The following is an 18,605-nucleotide window of genomic DNA, read 5'->3' as shown; positions in this document are numbered from 1 at the left end:
TGAGGCTGAACCTTGTTACTTGTGTGCTAATTAAAATGATGTTAAACCTTTCAAATGGCAAACCCTAGATATGTTTGGTTTCATTTTCAAATGGCAATGTCAATAATCCTTTCAAACGGCAATGTCATAATTTTCCATTTTCATCCATCTTCTTTGCTTTAGTAATTCTTTAATACTTCTACTTGAATGACATTGTGCAGTGTATGAATTGTGTGCAGTAATTAACTATTGACGGTCCCCCAACTTATTTAACTGTTGTGGTTTTTTTTTCAGAAGTGATGATTAATATTGGCCTAGATCCTCAAGCTTATGAATGAAGTTAAAGTAAAATGATAAAGAAGAGAAGATGATATGGGGAAGATAAAGTAAAGTGTTTATATAGGCTAGTTAGTGGAATCTCATTTTGATGGGAAACAAAATTTCCATCCCAAAATGTATTGTGTTTTGGTGGGAAATTATGTAATCATTTCCCCATATGTAATCATTTATCTCTCTTTAAAAAACACTACTTTTTGTACTATTGTATTATCCAAAAACTGATTTGTTGGAGCTAGGGATGGCCATGGAGCGGGTTACCCGGAACCGAACCGCTTGGAACTGGATTCGGAATCGGAACCGTTTGCGACAGGTTCCGAATCGGCCCGAACCGTGGAACCGTGAAACCGCCGGGAAAAAACTGCATGAACCGGACCTAAGAACCGCGGGTTGGAACTGGAACCGGTCCGAGTGAACCGGTCCAACGGTTCCATGGAACCGGAACCGGGACCGGTCCGGGTGAATCGGCCCAACGGTTCCATGGAACCGGAACCGGAACCGAGACCGGTCTGGTTGAACCGGCCCAGCGGTTCCATGGAACCGGACCGTGAAACTAGCCGCTATACTAGCCGTTGCAAATTTTCCTATAAATACCCATCACTTTCAATCGTTTTCATTCACAACTCATCTCTTCTCCTACTCTCTCTACTTAATTACTTAATTACGCAATTATTCTCTTAATTACATAATTAGTCTTTTAATTATTTCTTAATTTAGTTAATTACATAATTAGTCTATTAATTATTTTTTTATTTCTTAATTCTATTATTATTTCAATATTATCAATCATGTCTTCTTTTTTGAAAAAAGCCTCTAAAAAAGTTAATAAAGTGGCAAAATCATTGGGAGGTTCTAGCTCCAAAAAAAAGGTCACTTCAACTCCATCGGTATCAACAACACCTTCGATTAGTAATTATAATTATGAACCAAATTATCCAGAAAGGTACGACCAAGAATTACACTATTATGCAGAAGAAGTGGAAAGAGAAATACAAGTTGATAAAGAAGATGAACAAGAAGAGGAACCAACGACCCCTATTGGGATACATAATTCTCGACAGTCATCAACAAGATCACATGAAGAACAACTACAACAACAACAACAAAGACAAGCTCGTGGTAAACGAGTCAATTTCCAAACTATCGGTTAGTTTTATAATTTTATTCTTCAAATTGATTAAATTTTAAATTATTATTTATTTATATATTGTGGTATTTGAGTATGTCTTTATATTTAAATTTAGATGAAGATAAACTAGTAAGACAACCTTTTCCGGCAATGCCACCTCCTAGTGGTAGAGTTGTTTCACATGTGTGGTCGTATTTTACAAAAGAACCAACCGACAATCCAGATGTTTTCTTATGCATTTGTCAAATTTGTGAAAGTCAAGGAGTAAAGCCCTTAGTTTCATACAATTTCGTCAGAGGTAAATACTTTTTTAGTTTTTTATACATACATTATATATTCATATTTTATAAAAATTTATTTATTGTGTTTTGTGAATACGTGTTAGGTGGTGGTAGGGGATCTTTTAACAAACATTTGGCAAAGAAGCATAGAATCACAAAAGAAACTCATGCAGCAAGCGGCAGCGGGACCACAAGTGGAAGCCGACAGTGGGACATTCCCAGCACAGGTATGCCTTTTAAATATAATCGTAATGATATGATTGATGAATTTTCTAAGTATGTAATTTGTGATGAATTGCCATTTAACCATGGTGAAAGTAGGGCATACGAGCGTTGCACTAGAAAAAGTTTGTAACCACAATATAGAGCAATCCCTAGGAGCACTCTTAAACGACGCACAATTAAATTATATGTATCAATGCGCTATGAATTAGTAGAAATGTTTAAATCTTTTAATGCTAGGGTTAGGATAACAACTGACATTTGGTCTGGTCCCCCACATTTAGAATCTTATATGTGTGTAACAGCACATTGGATAGATCAAAATTGGATTATTCAAAAAAGAATAATTGCTTTTGAGACAATGCTCGAAAGACATACGGGTGAAAACATAAAATACAGATTAGTAGAGATATGTAGAGAATGGAACTTATTGGATAAGATATTTTGTTGTTCTACCGATAATGCAACCGCTAACATTAAATGTATGGAACTTTTGTATAACGAACCTGCATTTAGTTTTATCCTTGGGGGTAGCTTATTACACATACGTTGTTGTGCTCATATAGTTAACTTATCTTGCCAAGCAGGTATAAAATAATTAAGCGATTTATTAGATCCAATTAGAGACATAGTGAAGTGGCTTAGAATTGGACAGATAAAGAGACAATATAAGCAATTATGTGACCAATATCAACTAAAAAAAGTGTATTGGTCATTAGATATTCCTACACGTTGGGGCTCAACCAACGATTTATTAAGAAAAGCGATTGCTTATCGTCCAGTTATAACACAACTTTATATTATAGTGAGTGTACAGATAGTTATATAACTTATGACACATGGGAACTAGCTATAGGTGTACATAAAATATTAGAAACGTATGACCACGCAACTAAGATTTTTTCATATGTTTACGAACCAAACGTCCACTTAGTAATCAGTGAGTGTATTACTATTTTTTATCACCTTCTTAAACATACGCATGATGATACTAACCCATATTTAAAGCCGATTCTTGCAGATATGATGGATAAGTGGAAGACATATTTTACAGATTTTCCTTATATTTATGGAATTGCAACCATTTTAGACCCATGTTTTAAAACAGAAGTTCTTACTAAAGTAATTGGATTTTACTACCAATCATTAGATCGTCCGCCTAGTGATGTACATAATTATGTTGGAACTTGTAAAAAACTTTTAGCAGAACTTTATGATTACTATGCTAGTGTATATAACCCAAAACGCGATACGTCTAGGCGTGCTAGCGTCTCGGCACGTCCCTCTTATTATAATTCCGTAATAGCTAATATAATGAGCCAAGATGATAGTTTTGTAGGATCATCTTATTCTTCACCCTCCACTGCATATTTAGAATTAGATAGTTATCTTAAACATCACTTTGAAATTGACCAAGGTAGCTATAGTATTTTAGAGTGGTGGAAAGAAAAATCAATAAAATTCCCTATATTATCGAGAATTGCAAAGGATATCCTTGCGATTCCTGGTTCTACGATTGCGTCGAAGTCTGCTTTTAGTGCAGGTAGAAGAGTTTTAGACGAAAAGAGATGTCGTCTTGCTCCACATAGTATTCAAATATGTGTTTGCAAGAAAGATTGGGATCAAGCGGAGATTCGAACACAAGGACTAAGGAATGATGATGATCAATGCGATGATGATGATCCATGGATGATGATGGATACATCTGCATCATCGTCAGGAGGAGAGTCAGCGGAAGCATCTAACCAACCAGATGATGATGACGAAGACGAAGACGAATGGGATCAATCGGACAACGATAAATCAACATTCAACAACTACAAATAAAAGGTATGACAAAGAACTACGTGGGCTTTGATTCCTTCGGGATACGTAGGCAGCTTAGTATTCCTTTGGATACTAGGTTCAAGTCCATTTTCTCTTTTTTTATTAATCATCTTTATCGACATTATCGTTGATTTGTTTCTTATTAATTTATTATTTTCATTCTTTTTAGTAAATATTTTAATAACGATGACAATTTGACAAGCAATGAATTTCGCTAATAATCAAGTAATCATCAAAGGTACGTCCGAAATATTATAGTATTTTTATATTATATAAATATTTAAAGGAAAAATAAAAATGGAACCGATGGTCCGACCCGCCCGTCCCGCAAGTTGGAACCGTCGGAACCGCCTCATGAACCGCCAAGGAACCGTTTGGAACCGCCCGGAACCGGAACCAGAACCGGAATCGTTCGCGACAGGTTCCAAATGGAACCGGAACCGGGTAGAACCGGCCCAACCCGGACTGTGGCCATGCCTAGTTGGAGCCATGAGAAAAGGGCAAAATAGCCATTTTAAAGTGAAAAGAACCCTTTCTTTAAAACTTGTGCACAACAGCTATGTTGCATGTAAAACAGAATAAAGGAAGTATATTCTAAACGTTTAATGTTAATGACACATATACAATCATATTTATTTTTCTTCCCACAAAAAATTTTAAAACGTAAATTGACAAATAACATAAATTAGCAAATATTTTATTTTTATTATTAAGTAACATAATCTTTATGATAATTATAGAAATATTCTCTATCTTGTATATTGCCATATCTAACCAATTGTTTTATTTATAAGAAACAAATAGCAAAATTGAAAATTAAAATGTAATGCATTTACGCACAAAGTCAAATTAATTTTAAATAAGTTGAATAAACAAAGTAATTAATTGAGTATTTGAAAAAAATAAGATAGATAAACAACTTAATTCCAAAAATAAGGTTCGTGAAAACTTATTTTCCAAAATAAGCGGTCGTACATCCAAGCCTAGCCTCGGGTAAAATCGCTGTTAGTAACAGAGAAAGAGGAAAAAAAAAAGAAAAATTAAAACCCCAAAGTCGCTGTTACTAACAGCGACTTTGGGGCTTTTAAATTTTTTTTTTTGAAGCAAACTAGCCGTTGTTAGTTAGAAAATTAGCCGTTAGGAACTTGAATATGAATGTCCGAGTACAAGACAGCACCAATCAGATATAAGAGATACGCCCTAGCGTATCTCTCAACGGTGGCGTCATCAGCACCTTCATCAGGGAGGTGCGAGAAGTTCTGCGCAAGCCATGTTACGCGCAGGCTACTCCCTTTGGTTACCTCAGCCGGAGGTTGAACTCCTAATAGTCTTTGGACTTTGTCTTGCCAGCTTTCGAATTGGCGTGCATCGATGCACACGGCATGTCCCTCGATGGGAAGCCGTGTAAGCACAGCTACGTCAAGTAACGTGACGATAGCCTCACCTATAGGTAGGTGGAAGGTATGAGTCTCCTGGCGCCACCGCTCGACTAAAGCCGTGACTAGAAAATTTCGAATTTGATGACTTTAGTGGAAGGATTGAATGTGCTTTTAATGGAGGAAGAAGGAAGCAAATGTCGTGAGTGGTTTTGAAGAAAATAAATTCGTATACTGGAATGAGGAAGAAGGGAAAAAGAAAATATAAAACCCCAAAATCGCTGTTAGTAACAGCGACTTTGGGGTTGTATTTTATTATTTTTTTTTCCTCTTTCGCTGTTACTAACAGCGATTTTACCCGAGGCTAGGCTTGGATGTATGACCGCTTATTTTGGGAAATAAGTTTTCACGAACCTTATTTTTGGAATTAAGTTGTTTATTTATCTTACTTTTTTCAAATTTTCGTAATTAATTAATGTCTATTAAAATATGCCTTGTGGCTAGGGGTTTTTCATGGGCCGGACCTCCATTTTGCGCTCTTATCCAATCTATTTTTAGAAGGGCCTTGTAAAGGCCTACAGAAAAGGTAACGGGCCAAAAATAGGCTCTACTATAATTGAAAAGAAGCAGACTATTAAAGAGCTCAATAAGGATCGAAAACGAACCTTAGTACATAGCTTAATTAATAGGTAATTAAATATTAAAAATTACAATGTCAATGAGGATTATTAATATTTTTCAATTTAATTGTTATAAATTGATAAATATTGATTAAAATATTTTTTAGTAATAAAAATGGCTGGGTTGAACCGGGCCTAGCTTTCAAAGTACGGTCTATTTAAAGTCATACTAAATTTAAAAGACCCTTATCTAATCCAGCTCATATTTACTTAAGCCCGACCGGGGTCGGATAGCATAGGTTAAACAAAACCAAAAAGTAAAACCAATGAAACGAAACATTCATTTACATTTTACCGCTTTAAAAAAATCCATTGAATTAACAAAACAAACATTATCATTTATCTGGAAATCTAAGGACAATTCATTCCTGTTTACCACTACTGGGTTTTTTGCACAATAAATGTAGCTGATTTTAGAAAAACAATTTCTTTAATATCTGTTTAAAAAAGTAATGACATATATAATAGCATAATCCGTTTAGTTGCAGCATTGTGTTGCACATAACTACAAGATCGTTGCCAAACCATTGGCAAGTGAAGACTTTAAGGTAGGGGAAACCGGTGAATCTCCAAAGAACACATCAAATAGGGCCCGCGTAACATTCATCGACTCGATTGTGGCATCTACATTCGTAGGTATCCCATTCGAAGACACGGACAGCTGTAGAAGAAAAGGTTCTAAAGTTTGTCAACATACATAGAGGTGTTTGACAAAATAACTTATTCGGCAATTTTAGCTTATTCTAATGCAAATAGAGGATTCGGCGATAAAACCATTCAATATTAATATTTGGTAAATTAGCCGTTTGTAATAACTTATTGGTATAAATAAGCTATTTTTGAACAAGCTACTTATAGGAGCAGGTTCAAAATCAGTTGGTTAAACCAATTAATAAAATCAGCTAGTTAAACCAACCACTGCAATCAGTTATCAGCTATCAGGTACCAGCTATCGCCCGTGCTCTGCACACATAATGATGGAAAAACTAGCTTTCTTATTAGTTCAGTAGACAGACATACCAGCATCTTGGATGGTTCAAGCCAAGTTAAAAGAATTAAAGTGCCTTTCTTTAGTGATAGTCCCTGGAAGATACTCCGAAAAGTTGAAAGGGCCGATTCATCAACAGGAGTCGGTGCTTTAACTCTAGGAGAAATGGCTTCATCCAAGGCATCCCAAAACGTTTTCCCATCAACATCTCTTACCAGAGCGATTTGCAATGATTTTTCCGAAGATGCTGCAGTTGAGAATATTTAGATTAGCATTGGTGCGGGTATTATCAGCTCCCATTATTTTACTAATGTATCCATTAGCTTGATTTCATTACATAGGTAAATAGATTGGAATAATGCCAAATCTTGTTCGATTTCGAGTTTTGCCTTTCCTTTCCAAGAAATCAACTCATTCAGCAAGGATGGATTCACATAAAGTCCAGCTGCATACACCTTAACACCGATAATTGCAAAAACTTTTTCCCTGTAGCCTAAATTCATCGCAACCAAAAAAAGACAATGTTGATCATTTCAAATAAACAATATTTCAGTCACAACTAAAAGCCAGATAATAATTGCATAAGCTCCTGCAACCTATTTCTGTTGCAAACAAAAATCAGCAACTTTGATCATCTCGCACAAAAGAAGCTATGGAAATCATTTTGGGCATTTACAAATTAAATGTTTCGAAAAATGTCCAAACTAGAAGCTTACAAGTATATAACAAAGAAACGATATGATCGTGATTTATTATCATAGACAGTGGAACTAAATGGATAAGAATAACAAATTGCAATAAAAATGTACTCGATTGAAAGTTGAAACAGACTGTTATAGCAACATGCTTTGTTGTATAACATAATGGTTATGCGGGGCAGATTTTATTAGGCTGTCATGACCTTCTTGACATTCACTAGATAGCTAGCCAAGCAATGAATAAAGGACTTCTAATATGAACAACGTAGGGACTCAAGTTACCCTATTAACTGCTTAAATGAATTTAACAGAACTTAACTAGAGTTAATCTGTGCTGAAAATGTGAGAGTGAGAGTGATGGCAAAAATTGAAATCAACTGATCCTGATGCATCACTCCATGTAATAGAAAGAGTTTTGTTGAATATGCCATAATGTTACTAGTAGGAGGAATTTCAACATCATTGCCTAACCAATCTGAATAAATGATAAATCTTAATGTTCTAAGAGTTTCCATGCTATGTGATGTTCTTACAGAGTAGAATCGGAGAAACAGAAAAGAAAAATAACAGCACAGCATACCTGTTCCAAGCAAGGACAATGAACTTGAACAACCCGGAAGATCTACAGATTTAAGAAATTTTACTCTGGTTGCTGGTTCCTCTGAGAATTCTGCATTTGCAACTGCTTGATATTTTAAAACAATATAAAAAGTCAATGACACAGTGTAAGGGAGGACCAGGAGCAAGAACAAGAAGCCACATAATTTAAAGAACTTCTCTGCCTACGCAACCTATATCCGCATTTTAGATTTATTTCCCTTGCAAATTATCTTTGGCTTTGCAAAACATGCAAAGTAAAAAGGACTTGGATAGTGCATATAAGAAACCAGACAAAAACAGATGAAATTGGCAGCTGAAAATTACAAAGCACTAAACTTATTTGATTCCATTGTTTGAGAAGGCAGCTGCTGCAGAGGACAAATTTTCCTGAATCAAGTTTTGAAGTACAAGGAAAACCACCAAGGTAATTTATACAAACTACTTGGAAAATGGTTGTTTAGTTAAGAAAGACATATTGTTCTCTGATGATGTCTAGTTTTGACAGTATATGAAATGTTGTTTTGGCAGGGTCCACCTGGAGGATCATAGCAGAAGTGGTGTGATGTTGGAGCTCCTTCCAAGTGAGTATTTCAAGCACTTTGGCTCAACTTTCACACAAACAGATTTATTGATCAAGATGTTAAGTATAGGATTCAGTGTGCGGTATGGCTCAAATGGAAAGCTTTGAACACATAGTCGACACATTATGCGACCTTGGTGTGCCATTAAAGTCAGAAGGAAAACTTTATGGGGCAATCATTACACCAGCATTAGAGTTAGAATTTAGACTTTCACAACAGATCATTATAAAAAGGGGAAAATTTAGACGGGTTGTTAAAATGGATTAGTAGACATGCCTAAAAAATTGAGTTTGAAATGAAAACATAATAAAGCGCCATTGAATGTGGACTGATTCTACACTTCATTATAGTTTTAGTTTAGATATAGTTATTTTACACTTCACTTCATTATAGTTTTAGTTGAAAGATTGAAACAAATAAGCAATTTTAACTAAAAAAATTCAAAAAAAACAAAAGAGTTTTGGGTAAATTTAATTTCAAAAATAAGCGTCTCCATGTCCGAGCCTAAAGTCAGGTATGTTCGCAGTTACTAAAAGAAACAAATAAATGGTCAAAAAAAAGTCAAAATTGTTTGTTCGCAGTTAATAACTGCGAACAAAAGGGAGACAATGTCATAACGTCAGAAGATACGGAAAAAGTGGAATTCATGTTTGTTTGAAGTTAGTAACTGCGAACAAACAATGTTTTTACTTTTTCCCATCCCTTTTAACGTTATGATATTGTCTCCTTTTTGTTCGCAGTTATTAACTGTAAATATACAATTTTAACTTTTTTTGACCAATTTTTTTGTTCGTTGTTAATAACTGTGAACATACCTGACCTTAGGCTCGAACATAAAGACACTTACTTTTGTAACTAAGTTTACTCGAAGCTCATTTTTTTATTTTTTTTGTTAAAATTTCTTAATTGTTTCACATTTTCGTTTTAGTTTAGATAGTTATTCTACACTTCACTATAGTGCTCTCTAGCAATATTTTGCAGAAAATCAGAAAGAATGTGCGATTTTTACTCAAAGGAATGTGGAATACAGTGAACCCCATATGTACATTTACGGAAGTATGCAAGTACGTCCTATTTCACACGGCAACAACCTCTCACAGCCATTCAATTGACATGTAGAGAATTTATGAGAGTTAAAATGATTGTTAATATTGATCATAACATTACATTATATTTATACTAGAAAAGAAATATATAAAAGATTACAAAGAATAATATAAATACTAAAAATAAAAGATTATATGTGATATTATCTATAAATAATTACAAAATAAAATAATTATATTCTCAAGATAATCATCATATCAATAGAGTTATCTTGATAGATATGTTGAGATTAAAATGATATGCAATTATATTCTCTATTATCGATTGACATCCAACAAAATGGAACTTCCTAAGTATTCTCAATTCCTTTAGCCACCCAAACAATTGTTTTCAATGCCCAAAAATGAAATGCCATGGAAATTGCAAATGTCTAGGAAATGTCAATTCTATTACATCCAAAATGGGAGGCGACCTTCTTTTGACATATTCGACTATTCTAACGGATAGGAAATGAAGGTTTAGCAATGACTTTGAATGGAGGTATCAAGCTTTGCCGCGGTAGAAGAATATTGGTACACCCCAACCCAGATGGTAATCACCACCTGCTTGAACGCTCCCCAAGATTAATAGAGGAGTATCCACTATTATCCACCATGCCTAGTGTGGGATAAAGACAAGGCTTTAAAAAATTATTTCAACCAAGGTGATGCCTATCATAAAACTCCCATGGAAACCAATTTTACCCATCATTTGTTGTTAGAGTATATAAGATATCATAGAGCCTCAACCATCAGCTTAAGTTTTTGGTTGAGATGACAAGAGATCACACGTTTAAATCATGGAATATTTAGCGCCAAGTAAAAGGAGGGTCTGCATCCTAGCCCAATGTACTCTTGTGTAAGGGGCGTATTAGAGGATATAACATATTTTGGGCCTCAACCGTCAGCCTAAGCTTTTGATTGAGTTGGTTCCTTGACATTTATATTCTTTACTAATTATTCTACAAAGTTGCCCAAATCAAATTATCAAATTTCTAAATTTCCCAGAAAATTCCGTGATTGAAAACAAACATTTGAACATCATCCTCAAAAGTATTTTGAATCTGATAATCTTCATGGAAACATATAATTGAAAAAACAAATAAAAAATTAGTAGCATTATCATAATTATCAAAGAATTCAATGAACAATTGAAAGTGAATGTGAAGTAAAAACCAAAAAGCTGGAGATGTAAGCATGAAAGTTACCAGATGTTGAAGTAGAAGCCATGAGCTTTGTGCCATTTTGTAGAGAGAAATGAAGGGGTGTTGAGGACCATGAAAATTTAGCGGGCAGAAAAAAGCTTTGATGAATTAATGGCGGAGGCGTTTTTGATATAATGCTTCTAAAACCAAGTATGGAAGAGGAGGAGTGAGCAGTTGGCACCGTCACAATCATTTTCAAATCTGAAAATAAGGAGTAATTTTTATTTGTGGTCTTTTATGTGTGCTTTGATTGCTTATCGTGTGGACTCTCTAAATTGGCAAACTCATAAGGAATTTTTTTTTTTAGAGGAAAGAAATGAGGGCAAGAGAAATAAAAATGAAATATTTTCTTTGTTTTATTGAATTTATATTATTTTTTATTTTAATTTGTCTTATTTAATTTGCATTATTTTTACTTTTTATATAATGGCCAATCGCTTTCTTTTAATTTCATCCATGTATTTAACTCTTTTTTAATTTCATCCACACAACTTATTCTCTCTATTTATTTATTACTATTTTCTTAAAAATACAATAATTTCTCTTTGATGTAATTCAAAGAGGACAGAGTGTTAGCTTTTGTTTGTACAAGAGGGAATAGAAGAGAAAGGAAGAAAGATAAAAGTTATTCCTTCAAATTTTTTTAACTTTGAAGAGATTGGAACCTTAGTAAAAAGTGGGGAAATTATCAATGGTACCACTGAGTTTTAGCACTTAATCAATGGTACTCCTAAATTTTTTTTATTATATGTTGTACGACAGCGGAAGCAACCAACGATGAACAATAAAGAAATTCAATGCAAACAATAAGAAAATGACATAAGAGATTTAATGTGGTTCACTATCAACGTGATAGCTACGTCCATCGGCATCGAGATCAAATAATTTCACTATGAACGCAAAAAATTTACAAGATGAATCTCAATAACACTCACAAATAATAATGGATCTCTTGTGATCTCTCTCAATTTGTAAATAATGAAATCCTAGCACTAATAGAAGGAGATATATATACTAAAACTTAACTAAAAGATACTTGGATTCCAAGAAACTCAAATAACCGTCAAAAAATCCACGAGCAAATAGACAAAACGCATAACCGTCAAAAGCGACAAGTCGTTTCCAGTGAGCAATGACTCGTGGCAAAAAGCGACGAGTCGTCTCCAAAAAGCCAAGACTTGTGGCAAAATTTCTGACCCAAAAATAAAACTTTAGAGAGGAAGGTACAACTCGTCGCTTTCTCTACTCCAGAAGCGACGACTCGTCGCTAAGTCTCTGACCTTCACCTTCACTTGTTCTTCTTTAACTCATCTACAACCACGATCAAGACTCGATTCGAGTCACCAATCATCAACTTTATCAATGATACCCTTATATTATTGAGCATCTTATAAGTCGTAATATTTTTTTAACTTTTTCCATCCAAAATCATTAACTTTAAAATATTTTGATTTCCATGTTTACCTCTATATAAGTTAATCGTTGAAAGTACCATTTGGCATTTGCACGATTACATTGAAAGTTGAAACTATATTATCATTAAGTAAATATTTTTATAATTAGTAGTAATCATTAGAAGTTGATACTTGTTCGTATCAAAATTTACTCAAATTATCCATTTTTTTCACTAAATCTGTTTTGGATTCGGATTCATATTTGTAAAATTCATCAATCAAAATCTTAACCTTAAATTTTCAGATATGTGAATCCGAGTCTAGATCTTATTCTAGTCTCACAAAATGAATTTGAATCCAAACCCGATTTTGATCCGAGTCGTTGTGAACCTTACCTCCCACAATTGTGACCTCCCTCTCCGCTTTGGCCTCCTCCACACGCAAAGCAATCCCCTACTCTTGTAAAACATACTTTTGTTTTCCTTTTCTCGAATTAAATAAAGCCCACGCTTACCAAAACCATCTTCGTGACCCTCACCTAGCCTTCCTCCTCTTCATTGTCAATCATATCTGTTCTACTCTTAAAATCATCAGCAACCAACCTAACATTTGGTTTCTATGATGATTTGTGAGTGATTTTAAGGACATGTGAAGTGGTAACATTGGACGAGTGGAAGGGTTCCCAAAGATTAGTTCACAACCACCAGTCCACTACAATCAACAATTTCAAGTATTAGATCAATAGATGAACAACTGGGTCACTTATTACACAACTTCAGTACATCACAGGAATTTCAGAAAATACATGGCATAAAACACTATCAAAATGCTCATCAGTAATATACAAATCACAATTTTTCTTATATATCTACAAAAATTTACTCGATTCCGGTACAACATCTGGGTGTTAAACAACTTTCCTACTTTGTATGATACAGCTCATTCAGATGTGTTCTTCGGTTTAAGTTTTAGTGCAGCACTGCATGATGACGACAATGAACAACATTTATTAGAGAAAAGAAATGACTTGTCTAACTGAAGAAAAAATTGAATCAATTATTTGGCCTTATACTTTCCAGTTAGCAACAAGGAGGAAGGCCTTAGAACATCATTCAATACGTACCTGTTGATGCAGTAACGCTTTCCTGTTGGTGGCGGACCATCATCAAACACATGTCCAAGGTGAGCATCACAAGCAGCACACAAGACTTCTTCTCGGGGCATGAAGATGATTGATAAGTCCAACTTTGACTTAACGTTGTTTCCTATTGGTTTATAATAGGATGGCCAACCAGTCCCGCTGTCAAATTTGGTAGATGATCTAGCCACAACAATGACGCATTATCAGTGTAAGCAAGATGTAGTAATTTGAATCTACATAAAGCATGGAAAAGCAAGCACTTACTCGAACAAAGGGGTATCACAGCAAACACAGTGATAGGTTCCGGGAGTTTTTGTGTTCCAGTATTCCCTGAATTAATGCAAAAAGATTAAGATCGGTAAATTGAGCTAAAGTAGCTAAAAAGGTTACCAATTTCTCTATTCATTAATTTAAGCAAGAGATGTAAGATTTTCCTAGTTTTAAAAACTTGTTATAGAGGCGAACCAAGAAGGAGATAAAATTTATCACCCTCATTTGTAGAATCCCAAGAGTTAGCTAAAAGAGGTAAAAGAAAATTGAGAAGGTTTTCATCCTACTTCCTCTATCTCATGGAATTTGCGCTCATTTTTATTTTTGGTCATGATCCATACTCTTTCATTGATTCTCATCCACACGTTTAACTTAACATTTCATCTCATCCACACAATTTTCTCACTTCCCATAATGTATACACTCTTTCCTTAATTTACACAATATATGTACTTAGGGATAATTTCATGGAACAAGTAGAATATATGCAACCTTACCCTGAAAATGCCCTTTCTGTGCCTTTTTGACGACATATGTAAAATTGCTCCGGAGTCAGGCGTTTTTTCCAGTCTTCATTTGTAAGAGAAGAATAGTCTGTTTGCCCTCCCTCTGGACATGAATTAGGAACCACAAAAATGACACCTTATCAGATTCGTTATAATGTAAAAAAGCCAGGTAAGAAAGAGAGAAGAGTGAGAGATTCGATTTCCCGTATGGATAGAGTGAAATGAAGAAAAGAACATTCTCTTCTCCTTCTCCTTACAAAGAGCCAAAATTTTTTACTTTAATGCAATAAAAAAAAATCTAGGAGAATTCTAGGTAAAGTTCTTCGCCTCATTTTACTTTCTTTAATCTATTAACTACATATTCAATAGACCACTCGATCAATGAAGCTAGAAACTGCAATATGAACATACAACAACAATATGCCATTACCCTCATGTCAAATGGCTCCCGAGTCCCAACTAGGTATTGTTTAGGAGGTTGCACGTACATAACCTTACCCTTTGTAAAAACAAAGAGGTTGAAACCGATTGACCCTTGAGGTTGTATCTTCACATAGATAAGAAGCACAAATAGACCCATAGTACATAATAATCCAAAATCAAAGAATCATAGGTCATTGGCTCCGTCAAGAATAGGAACGTATTGTAGTACAAGTAAATTATTTTAGTAACTTTCTGCTAATAAATTACATACTTTTTAGGTTTTACAAGTTTGCTCTCTCGAATCATTCTGCGTATAATCGCTTAGATAAAACTACTCAAAAACTTTCAACGATACTTTAAAGCACGGCAAAAATTGGCTTTGATTGAGAGATGGCACAACCAACATAAATATCTGTTGATACTAATATAAATGAGACACCCCATTTCAGATTGCACAGAGTACACAGCAAACCCAGATATTGACATTTTAGTTCACTGCACAAGTGTAATAGACTGATAGCACATGTAGATAAAGATTTTGCTCAAACCTAAGTAGACATATTACAATCTTTGAACTTGAATATCATCAAGCATATGGAATACAATCAAGCAATTTGAACCAGTATATATTCTATCAACATTTGATTCTTTATAGATCTAACTGAGCATACAAGGAACATATCAGCTTTTTCCAACATGTCAATATCAGGAAGACTTCTAGAGCAGCTCCTACTTCCTTAATCCATCTGATACACTTGGACTATCTTTCCCAAATGTTTGTAATTTGCAGTAAAAAGCAAAAATGCTAATTTGCTTAACATCTTGGTAACAACCTATTTTTCCTACAAATATATTTCTGTTTGTTTTGTACTGAATATTAAAACTTCTCCCCTGTAAATTCTATTCCCTCGTGAAGAGAATGTTAACTCTCCAATTTTTTCCATTTCTTCCCAACCAAACATAGCATAATTCCATTGCCTCATCTAGACAGAGCCACCATAGAATGTGTTTGGATAACACTTAATGTGTTATCCTCTCTTCCTGGATTTGTCTAATACAAAATGTAATATAGGGTTCTCCTCTTCATTTCCTTCTCCTTCCTTTTTGAGATTCAATTGAGAAAATGGCATCCCTTCATTTCCCTCCCCTTTACAGAACAGCTGAAAATAACACGAACAAACCAAAAAAGCAGACAACCAACGACTGTTTGTGAAAATAACAAGGCCATACATATAAAATTAAAAGCAATCCTCAAACTCACATTTTACATGAAATTATTTGTACGATCATTCGATCAATTCAAGGGTATAAACCAAACAGTATTAAATTCAACTAAATTCAACAAAAATGACTCTACTTTGTAAGAATAAACAATAAAAATCTTTCAGAAATGCATTTCCAGGATTTCGATTATACAAACTAAACCAGCAAAAAGTTACTCCTAAACGAAAGAAATTAAAATTAAAACAAGGCGTAGGAGAAATATTTAGAAAATTACAAATGAAATTTAATAACAAATGATTGTTAAAAAAAAAAATCAAACCTTTTAAACTGCTATTTTGATTTGGAGAAGAAGCAGAAGAACCCATTGAACGGACTGTTACGCCTTTTGTGATAGGTTTATGTATCAAACTAAAAGCTAATGAAAGGCTTGATTTTCCCTGAAAATGAAAGTGGGTTATCGCAGGTACTAGAAATGAATAGCCTAAGCTGCTCAAGCTATGAGAAGCCATTGACAAATGACACCCTCCTTAATCCTATAATTCAAAATCTCAAAGACAACCTGATCATTTTTTATTCCAAAAAGGAGCCTGAATTGCTGGCCGCATAAATTTTACTTCTATTCCATTTCGAACTTTTTGGCTTATTCTAGATCGTGGATGATGTTTGTCTGGATTGGATGGATGCTGGTTATAACATTGCCACGTTTAACTAATTTTGTCGTCCCATTCCCGACTCCTCTGTTCTGTTTTTGTTGCAACACAAAAATTTTTACACATAAATCAGAAAATGAGCAAAAATTAATAAGATGTATAGGTTATAAAAAAACAGGGTTAAATAATAAAAGTGAAGTAATCATAATAGAACAGAGGAAGTACAAACTCTATACCTATGTAATACATTGTTGGAAATATAGGTCTATTCAAGGTCTTCTCAAAATCTTCTTATGCTACAATCATTAACCCATATTAGTAATAATGATACACATAACATTTGTATATGAAAAAATTATTTAGAGTTGTGTTTAGCATGTGTTTGATAAGGAAATGTATGGTGTGACACGAACTTGTCGTTGCATTAAAAAGTTATTTCCCGACTATTCCAAGTATAAATAGAGGGGACTTTTCCAAGGTTAACACAACTACCAAAAGCAATGTACATTCATTACTTTAGATGTAGTGCAAATACCACTTTTATACAAGTGAATAGCAAAAGAGATGAGAAATTGAGAATTGTATGTTTACAAAAGGAGGAAACACCAACTATATATAGGCACATTCCAACAACTCTTATTCAACCATCATAAACTTAGTCAAAAAGTATAAATGTATTTTAATAGAATTAAAACACTTCATGAATGAAAATATAGTTGTTGGAGAAAGCTTTAATGGTCATTTATCCAACAATCCCCCACAAATGTCATCTAAAGAAAAATACTTGTGCGAGAGAAGGCTTTGGCACTTAACAACTAAGTGGACTAAGCCTTGAACTTGTTGTGTAGTGAAAAGAGGCAACAATTCACAAGTCTTTGTGAGTGAAATAAATCTTGAACTCCAAGAACTTTATATCAAAAAAGTGAACTAAGTCTTAAACTTATAAGATTTGAATTGAGACCCTTAAACCATATGCCTTGCCTAGAGAGGTACACACTCCGCTTAAGTTATATGGTGCATTTTTATAGCCTATGCACCTACCTTGATTTTCATGAGCGCTTTAGTGGAATATTAGCCCAAAATTCCACATAGGAGGTGGCCAACTCCCACACTCATATAGGTGGATCGTCTCAAGTAACACACTACAAATTATTATAAGATCCATTAAGAGTTTAAGGACTCATCCCTCAAATATAGAGTAATGCCAACTCATAGGGATAGGTGAAATGCATGCTCATCCACGTTTGGGCTTTAGCACTATCCCCCTCGACACATCAAGAACCACTTATCTTGATAATCCTTTTTTAAAAACGTATGTATGGTATTCACATTTCCTATTTAAGGACTTTTGCCCTATACGGGAATCATGGTATTCTTTTCCCCCATGAAGAGAATAGTATCAAGAACCACTTATCTTGATCTCCTTTTGATAAGGTGGTGAATGGTATTCTTACTTCCTCTTAGACAAACTTTCCTCCATTCGGAAATTTATATCACAATATCATACTTATCTCAAAAGAAACATCATCAAACAAAATTCATACAATTACCTCAAGTAACATAGAGTTTGATGCCCATAACTTAAGTATGATATTCAAAACTATAAGAAATACATAAGTATTCCAAACTCATCATGGTTATAATAGAACAACTCAAGCATCTATAAAACAACTTGAACACTTAAAACTTAAACTTAAATTAGGCACCTCCTTTAAGTCATATGCATAATTTCAATAACCATATTTATCCATTTTCATATTTGTTCAACACAACAACATAAGTCATCCAATCTATTATGAATACCTTGTAACACTTCAAATATAGTAACAAATATTCATATAATCAAACAAGTGACTCAATCAAAATAATAAACAAAATCACAAAAGAACACATCAATTACCAAAGATTTTACAAGTTCTTCAAACCCCAAGTAATTCCTAAAACTTCTTCCCTATTATAAAAAATACTTTTATTAATAATATTTTAAGGAAATTCAAGGAACATCATATG

The 18,605-nt window shown here is 34.1% G+C and overlaps 2 protein-coding genes across 3 annotated transcripts; both read right to left on the bottom strand.

Moving 5' to 3' along the window:
- Positions 1-6,113: 6,113 nt before the first annotated feature.
- LOC130797360 (fatty-acid-binding protein 3, chloroplastic) lies at positions 6,114-11,308 on the bottom strand. 2 transcript variants are annotated; one of them, XM_057659954.1, is made up of 5 exons: positions 10,991-11,308; positions 8,097-8,201; positions 7,156-7,311; positions 6,851-7,065; positions 6,114-6,491 (listed from the first exon to the last, which is right to left on the bottom strand). In XM_057659954.1, the coding sequence occupies exons 1-5, from the start codon at positions 11,178-11,180 to the stop codon at positions 6,336-6,338; spliced, it is 822 nt and encodes a 273-aa protein (XP_057515937.1). In that variant the 5' UTR covers positions 11,181-11,308; the 3' UTR covers positions 6,114-6,335. The 2 variants fall into 2 exon arrangements, with proteins under 2 accessions (XP_057515937.1, XP_057515938.1); XM_057659955.1 differs by having other exon boundaries at positions 8,097-8,198.
- Positions 11,309-13,093: 1,785 nt separating this feature from the next.
- Positions 13,094-17,166, bottom strand: LOC130797359 (peptide methionine sulfoxide reductase B1, chloroplastic). Its single transcript, XM_057659953.1, has 6 exons — positions 16,832-17,166; positions 16,265-16,687; positions 14,290-14,401; positions 13,787-13,852; positions 13,505-13,702; positions 13,094-13,360 (listed from the first exon to the last, which is right to left on the bottom strand). Exons 2-6 carry the CDS (start codon positions 16,452-16,454, stop codon positions 13,321-13,323), a joined length of 606 nt encoding a protein of 201 aa, XP_057515936.1. The 5' UTR covers positions 16,455-16,687; positions 16,832-17,166; the 3' UTR covers positions 13,094-13,320.
- Positions 17,167-18,605: the final 1,439 nt, after the last annotated feature.

The sequence above is a fragment of the Amaranthus tricolor genome, chromosome 12 (genome assembly GCF_026212465.1).
Source record: "Amaranthus tricolor cultivar Red isolate AtriRed21 chromosome 12, ASM2621246v1, whole genome shotgun sequence".
NCBI classification, from domain to species: domain Eukaryota; kingdom Viridiplantae; phylum Streptophyta; class Magnoliopsida; order Caryophyllales; family Amaranthaceae; genus Amaranthus; species Amaranthus tricolor.
This window is presented reverse-complemented; position numbering and strand designations above follow the sequence as displayed.